Consider the following 8823-nt stretch of genomic DNA (forward strand, 5'->3'; position numbering starts at 1 on the left):
GAGTAGCATGGAGAGCTGCATCAAACCAGTCTCAGGACTGAAGACCACAACAACAACAACATCCTCATCTGTGCAGACTTCTAGTCATTGGACCCTTTTTTGGCTCGATACATGGCATTTTGAGACTTCTAATGTCGAAATAGCAAAATCTAATGTGACAACAGTGAATGCAAATTGATTGCATTGCCTAACAGTTGGTTAGTAGCGCCAAGGTTCCAGGTACAATTCCCAGTGACCATCGAATTTTGTCTTTGGTGTCAAGGTCTGGGAGAAGGTCATGTAAGCCTCAAGATGCTGACTGATAAGTTACCAGAGAATAAAACAGCGACAGTGACATGAAACTCGCTGAAGAAGTGTTACATTAAAAAGCTTACACTGGGCTAGCTGACACTTGCCGTATAATTATTAGCAATGGAAGCATCAACCATAATATTTCAGGTTAGAAATGCTAGATGTATTATGACTGTGAATCTTATTATTTGGAAGAATCCAGGTTGATGATATTTGGTCTAGATAGTATGATGCAGTAGGAAGTCCCCCCCCCCCTCCCCCCCAACAGAATGAGGAGGAGAAGACTGATACTCCTTAATTAATGCCAGAAGTTCAATTTTCTTTGTCTCTACATACTTTTTTTACGCAATGGTCCGGAGTTGTGGTGTATACCGAATTTACTCGAATCTAAGCCACACTTTTTTCCCGGTTTTTGTAATCCAAAAAACTGCCTGCGGCTTAGAATAGAGCGCATAATAAGCGGAAGTTCTGGAAAATGTTGGTAGGTACTGCCAACTTCTGCCGTCGAATATATGTAGAGCTACACAGGCATGCTTTGCAGGCACAAAGATATATACTGGCGCCAAAAACTTTGAGTCAGTAAATAAATTAAAAAAAGGTAGAATACGAGCTTTTTTCCTCTGCCCCGAGTTTCGACCACTGGATTTTCATACATTATCCAACGAAGTAAATACAAATTCCGTATTGTTCATCTTCGAATGTAGCAGCATTTCAATGTACTGTGAAAATCCGACTGGCAAGACTGTTTGGGATGTTTGTCAATATGGCCAACTCTACGTTCTGAATTTTTTCCTACCTGTGAGAAGAGATGGTTGCTAATAGGAACTTTTATGATTTGTGAATCACATGCAGTATTCTCTTCACCATAAGAATAATACGAATATAAACAATTTGCCATATATTCTTTCGTGTTTGCTGCTATCTCATTTAAATCCTGTCTGCCTAATAAACTACGAAACTAGTGTGAGACAACAGCAAATGTGAAAGAATATACATATCGTGTCATGTTTATATTCATATTATTCTTATGTCTAATATTGATACAGTCAGAAATGAAGCACGGCAATCGACTAGATTTTTAAATCTAAGATGACTAATTTCTGCACAGAATGTAATGTACAAAAGGGCGCCTGCAAAGATTTTCAAACGGCGAAAAATTTTACCTAAACTCTCGTTCAGAACATCTTCTATCATATGTAGTCTATTATTTGGTTCTTGTTGATTATTATCAAAGAAAGCAGCAGTGTAACTACAAATAGTAGTCTCTTGCCATTGTTTCGCAATTCCTCTCTTTTTTTTTTTTATCGTAAGCGGTGGTAGCGCGCACAAAAGCAAGCCATGCCGCGAGCGGCGACAGGTCGTAAACACACATTATCAGACTAACGCATTTTCAGCTTAGTGACGTAAACACCTATAACAAAGAGAACAGCACTTATCAGATCAAAGACAAATAAGCAATCGATTCAAACCAGACAAAGCACATGAAAAAGGAAGGGTACCCGTATAAATACGGACGGAGCACCTGACACATAGCAGTGGCTACCTGGTAAAGCTTAACTGCTAAGCTTATGACTCGAACCAAACTACTGTAGCTGTATCGTCATTCATTTGACCTAAATTTTGTCTCGTATTACAATGGACCAACTTTGTTTCGATTTGGAGGTGCGGCTTAGATTCGGGAAAATTTTGTTTCTTCGATTTCAAGTCTCATTTTTCAGGTGCGGCTTAGATTCGAGTTAATACGGTAATTGTAGAGGAGAAGTGAACACAAAAGGAAACTCTGCATTCACAAGAATGAAACATTGCCTGGCACTGTCTGATGATAGACATTGCACACTGTTGCTTTGTGACATGTTTTCACAGTGTAGCATGTATGAATTCAGTTTATCTGCACTGCAGGAAAGTACACCTTTTGGTAGGTGAAGCCAGCTGCCTTAAGTATACGACTCAGCCTCGATAGTATAACACACCGACATGGGATGTCCTAGGAAGAGTTTTGTATTTGACAGTTCATGTGGCTGCTGGCTTTTACTTTTGGTGGTGCCTAATCACATAGAGGCTTTAAGGTATGTTATAAATATTTACACAATTGTCAACATATGCAGTATTGTCAGGTATTGATTTATTTCCTCATATTACAGTGCTTGATAATGGTATAACACAGTCTTGAAAGGTGTTGTGAAAAAAATATTATATGTTTGAGGTCAGTAATTACTCATCTGAATAAATCACTGGTTTGTTTAGTTCTGATGCATCATGTTTTTGTAAAAAAAATCTAGTATATATGTTCTTCTTACAAAGATGTTCTCTCATCTGTACATAACTACTTGTTCATTCCAGCACCTTTTAAAATCAAATTCCTTAGGTGGAACTGTTTTACACAGAGCTTCTTTGCTAGCCTGGAAGTCAAATTCTGTGTGACAATAGCTGTGAACTTATCACAGAACTTGGTGTCTAATAACATAGTTATCTATATCATCAACTGAATATTGATTGTGTGTATTTTACTTACTACTTGAATTGTGATCCACTTAGCATTGTCTCTCTCCTTCCATAATTTGCACACTACTGACCTGCTTGATTTCGGCTTGTCAGTATTTACTTGCACATTCCATCACCTTCTTTATCAACACTATCACAGTTTTCTCATTATCATTTTCAGTAAAACTAATGACATGACCAGGAAGTTGTCTCCATTTCCCACAAAGGAATTTTCCGCACGTCGATTTGGATTGGAACGTGACTGTACGTAGTCGCACGAACAATTCAGTTCTGGTTACAGCTGGGTAACCAGTTCAGCTGGCCTGTGTAGCGGTTCTGCCTGCTTTATTAATTTCTTCGTTTGTTGTCCTCGGTGTCAACACACTGGCTGAAAAACTGGTTGTGGAAGTACAACTACTGTCGACTGTAAATGATGTAGCAACAGATGCACAATAGCATTTCACAGTCTTTTACTTTCACTTTTCACAACACTCCATACACACATTTATATGGCCAGTGCACTATTGTTAAACTTTCAATAAGCCTCAGTAGTAGGTTGCAGGCGAACATCCACATACTGCTACAATAGTTTCGTGTTGAACATCTACAAACAGTAAAACCTAACCACAAAGTTCACAGTTCTTGAAGAATAATCACGTATATATGGAGCAGACACTGTCATCGGTTTAACACACAGCCTATTGGTGTAACACTTATTCCACTGTTAAGTTGATACATTGTTGTCGTTCTAACCGACACAGGTTCCTCATCTGAAACCAAGCCGTAGACTGACTGTCTCGTGGGTATAAGATTTTGGCCCTTATATGTCATCACAATAATAAGTACTGAAACTTCACATTGTTCGATGTTTAATTTACAGAAATAACAATTGAAACTTAACTCATTAAATTGAGTGAATACATCGAAAAATTCATTCCTTTTAACAGTTTCTTCTACTACAAGGGTTAGGCCAAATTATTTCTTTAAAACATGAAATCAACAAATATAGTTATGTGTACAGTACTTTTGACAAAACTGTGTATTACTTTGGAACTAATAAAGGGCCGGCTTTGCCAACATGTTTTCGAATAGAGCTAAATAGATACTTTAAGATTACTAGCATTTCATCTTTCAAATGGTTTACAATTAGTATAGAATTTATATTTATTTATATGTCAACAATAGAATTTAAATTATGAAACAATTACTGATTTCACCCTATAACAAAAGATACTAACTAGGAATAGTCAAAATAAATTAGAAAATCTCTTACATACCTAAAAATAAGCACGAAATTACATCCGGTATTATATTCCTTCAAACTGAGGGCCAACCTTTTTCTTTCATGAAAATGCAGATTATATTCATGTATGTTAATAGTAATAAGTTAAAAAACGAATTGAAGAAGGCAGAAGGCAAAACAAGAGGGGAAGTAAAAATATCCCAGCTTGCATCATCACAGGCTGAGTAATATGTGTGCCTTATCATAATAAATAATCCTGTATTTGTTTGTTATTTACAGGGGAAAGCAGAAGCAGACAAGGAGAGTAAAAAACCATCAGATGAATTATAAATGCCCTAGCAGTAAGTGGATGAAAGTTTGTCGAGCTATTGGAGCAGTGAACATCAATCTTCAAAAACTCGGAACTTCAAGTTTATTTTTTTCTTTTTTATATTAGTTTTTATGATTCCTCACTGTATTGTGTATTAAGCTTGGAATCTAACCAAAGATAGGACACAATTTAAGTTTGTACATTTCAATCTTTTTACAGAGTAATTTGAATATTGTGACAGCTGTTTAAAAGCTGAATGGACACACATTCCACAATTCTCAAGAGTGTGTGTAGCTCAAGATGTGGGATACAGAGACCACAGCAATTAAAAGCTACTCTGAGAATCTCATATTTTAGGGTTAAGTAAGCAAAAGTGTAAGGGGTTTGGTTTATATGTATTTTGTTGTTGTACATTTTGTGTCAGATAAAATTTCATTAATATTAAATAAATAGTGAATCATTTTGTTAAGAGATGCAAACAGCTGATAATCTATCTGGAATCTGCATGTAAATTGGCATATTGGCAGGTGACAAAGATTTAAAAAAGAATAGATTTTTACTTTTTCAAAATGGCAAATGCTATTTTTGAAAATTCTTTTATTACACCACTGCCTAAAACAATATTGGCAATCACAAATGCAGATAACCAAAAATTTTGTCTTCTACTGTTGCTTTTATGAAAGAAATAATAAACAGTGGATCATTTGCAAAATGGAAGGTCTTTTTAAACCTCTTGATTATGGTTTCAGTGTTAGGATTGCGTTCTTCAGAAGGAAAATGATTGACGTAAACAGAGGAACAGTTATATCTTGTTAAGGATGCAAAAATTATTCGGGCTTGCTGGATTGTGTGTTGTAAAGGAGATACGTTGAAATGTAACCGAACAGTGTCAGTAAAATATAAAATTTCACCTCCATAATATTAACATACACAACATGGTCATTGAGCAGTACTTCACTGATGTACAGATAACGCATTTGCCTTCCGTACGTGACACTTGGCCTACAGAAATTTGCTGGTGAAAGAGAGCACTGGTAATATGCAGGAGAAGAGTGTGCAATACTGAATGAACATTTTCATGCTAATCTAGCTCAAAACACTAAAATTAAGCCGGCCGAAGTGGCCGAGCTGTTCTAGGTGCTACAGTCTGGAACCGCGCGACCGCTGCGGTCTCAGGTTCGAATCCTGCCTTGGGCATGGGTGTTTGTGATGTCCTTAGGTTAGTTAGGTTTAAGTAGTTTTAAGTTCTAGGGGACTGATGACCACAGCAGTTAAGTCCCATAGTGCTCAGAGCCATTTTGAACTAAAATTAAAATTGTGGCATTAAAAACCAGATTATATTTGGCTACGTACTTCCATGGAATTTACAAAATAGCAAAAATTGGTAGGTTAACATAAAGAACAGCTTAGTGTGTAAAATGAGCATCAAAATTCAATAAACACACTGTTGTTGTTATGGTCTTCAGTCCAGAGACTGGTGTGATACAGCTCTCCACGCTACTCTATCCTGCACAAGCTTCTTCATCTCCCAGTACCTACTGCAGCCTACATCCCTCTGAATCTGCTTAGTGTATTCATCTCTTGGTCTCCCTCTACAATTTTTACCATCCACGCTGCCCTCCAATACTAAATTGGTGATCCCTTGATGCCTCAGAACATGTCCTACCTACCGGTCCCTTCTTCTAGTCAAGTTGTGGCACAAACTCCTATTCTCCCCAATTCTATTCAATACCTCCTCATTAGTTACGTGATCTACCGATCTAATCTTCAGCATTCTTCTGTAGCACCACATTTCGAAAGCTTCTATTCTCTTCTTGTCTAAACTACTTGTTGTCCTCGTTTCACTTCCATACATGGCTACACTCCATACAAATACTTTCAGAAACGACTTCCTTCTATGCAGGTTGAACGTCACAAAAACAAGAGCTGGTGTGGGAACCTTTCAAAATATGAAATCTTGTAAATGAATCGCACTAGAATGCTGCAGTTAACACCACTGACATTTTAATTTAACCTACTTTTAGTCTGTTTGTTTCAAGAGGCACTGGTCATTTGGAGAAAAGTATGTTTGCCAAAAAATAGACTTTCTAAGTATTATTACAGTCTGTCTGTTGGCTAGCAGCATAAGCTCCTGACAACCAATCAATTCTGTGGAAACTGCACATCGATAACACTTTTGATTTCTGCAATATTTGCAGTGCAAGTTTTAAATTTAAGTCTGCCACGTGTCTTGCATTCATAATTTTATTATGAATGACTCTCGTAAGGATTTCAATAATTCAGAGGGAATGTCTACTCCTGGGATGTGTTGCCACTTAAGTCTTTCAGTGCTCCGTCAAATTCTCCCAGTATCAATCACCCATCCCATCTTCACCTACTCCACCTCTTTGTATAATATTGTCTTCAAACACGTATCCCTTTTCTAGCCCTTCTATATATTCCTTTGACCTCTATTTGCTTAGTCAGACAGTGACTGTTCAGCAAAATGTAACGTCTGTAACTGTGCTGTATCCGTGTCTCATGGTGGTGCTGCAGATCTCAAGCATCATATGGAATCAGAGAAACACAGGAAGAATCTTCGATCGGCAGGTTCCTCGCAAAAAATGACGAGATATTTTGTAACTTCAAATACACAGGAACAGAAAAACGTAGCTGCAGCAGAAGGAACCCTGTCATTCCATGTTGTTAAACACCACCAAAGCTATCGTTCTAATGACTGCAGTGTTCAACTAAACAAAAAAAAAATTTCCTGATTCTAAGATTGCAGAAAATGTTTCGTGTGGAAGAACAAAGTGTGAAGCAATTATCAACAATGTTATAGCTCCGCATTCCCAGAAACAGGTAAACAGTGCAAAATACTTTTCAATATCTACTGATGCTAGCAACCATGGGCATCAGAAAATTTTTCCTGTGATAGTTCAATATTTTTCTGTAAGTGAGGGTGGACTGCAGACGAAATTGCTTGATCTTGATGAATTGCAGAACGAAAAGTCCGAAACAATTCCCAATTATCTTTCTCATGTTATACAGTCATTCAGTATCATCTCAAAGTGTGTTGCATTTGGTGCAGACAATACTGACTGTAATCTTGGGGGGTTAATGAAGAAAGAGGGTAATAATGTTTTCACACATCTGAAAGAAAATCTAAAAAACTCTTAACATTGTTGGCATAGGTTGTCCAGCACATGTTGTTCATAAGACACTTCAAAGCGCTTGTGATGTTTTACCTGTTGACATTGACTGCATTGTCATGAAGTTGTACAACCATTTTCGTATTTTTTCTATTCGTGTTGCAGAACTCACTGAATTATGTGAATTTGTTGGTGTCACTTGCAAAAATATACTTTCCTTTTCCAAAACAAGGTGGCTATTATTGTTGCCAGCCATAGAAAGGATCTTGAAGTGCCCTGCAATCTTAAATCGTTTTTTCAGTGATCTTATAAATGAATGTTACTTACTTTTTGTACATTGAAAATTAGTGTTTTCCAACAATCTATTCTGAGCATTGAGAAACAGAATAATTCCATATGTGAAGTATTAGCAGTCTTAAATAAAGCTTTGACAAGTCTAAATTCAAGGAAACATGAACATTTTGTACCACTAAATGTAAAAAAGCTGCTGAATGATTGTGATGACCAGTCTGTTAAGAAATTTGATATAGCAGTATCAACGTTTTATGATGCTTCAGTAGACTATTTATCCTCATGGTTACAGGGAATAGCTGAGTTTTCTTTATTCTCATGGATGATGCTCACAGAACCACCAGAATGGTCAGAAAATACTTTAATGTGGCTAAATGAAAAGGGCATTCTAGTAAATGACAGCCTCTTATTTGATGAAATAGTTCAGATACAGTCATTTGTAAAACAACAAGTGGAACCAGATAGTGAACAATGGAATCAGTTAATGGCACTTGAAAAATGGTGTAGGTTTTTCAGATCTTGCCAGTGTAATGAACAGTTCAGAGAATCGCTTAATATAGCGCAATACTTCTTTTCACTCCCTGCCCACAATGCAAATGTTGAAAGAGTATTCAGCTTACTATCGTCACAGTGGACAGATGAGAGGAATAGATTTACGGTGAGGAGCGTTAAGTGTATTTTACTGACCTGTTTAAACTTCAGTAAATACAGTTGCACTGACTTCTATTCATACCTATAAGGCAAACCTGAGTTGCTGAATGAAATTTCATCTTTGAAGAAATATGATTGCAGTGTGGAATCCACAAAACCTTAAATTCCTTGTGTTCACTAAGAACTTTTTTTTGTAGTGATTGTTACTGTATGTCTTTCTACATTCTGTATTATAAATGTTAAATTTCTTAATAAGTAAATTTCTGAAAACTTGAAATGTACTTCTTTCCAGTCTTTGTTTGGTTTTGCACACACACACACACACACACACACACACACACACACACACACACACAAAAAAAAAAAATATCAGTGAAGGCTATATTTGCAGAGGAAGAAGAAATGTTAGCATTAAAAGTAATATT

At 36.7% G+C, this 8823-nt stretch overlaps 1 protein-coding gene across 1 annotated transcript in view; it reads left to right on the top strand.

Annotated features, from left to right (window-relative positions):
• The window catches only part of LOC126215154 (LDLR chaperone boca), a 57520-nt gene extending 52618 nt beyond the window's left edge, over positions 1-4902 (top strand). The window contains exon 5 of the mRNA XM_049941820.1: positions 4295-4902. Coding sequence (XP_049797777.1) covers positions 4295-4345 — 51 coding nt within the window. The 3' untranslated portion in view covers positions 4346-4902. The remainder of the gene's footprint in view (positions 1-4294) is intronic.
• Positions 4903-8823: the final 3921 nt, after the last annotated feature.

Source organism: Schistocerca nitens, chromosome 12, assembly GCF_023898315.1.
Source record: "Schistocerca nitens isolate TAMUIC-IGC-003100 chromosome 12, iqSchNite1.1, whole genome shotgun sequence".
NCBI classification, from domain to species: domain Eukaryota; kingdom Metazoa; phylum Arthropoda; class Insecta; order Orthoptera; family Acrididae; genus Schistocerca; species Schistocerca nitens.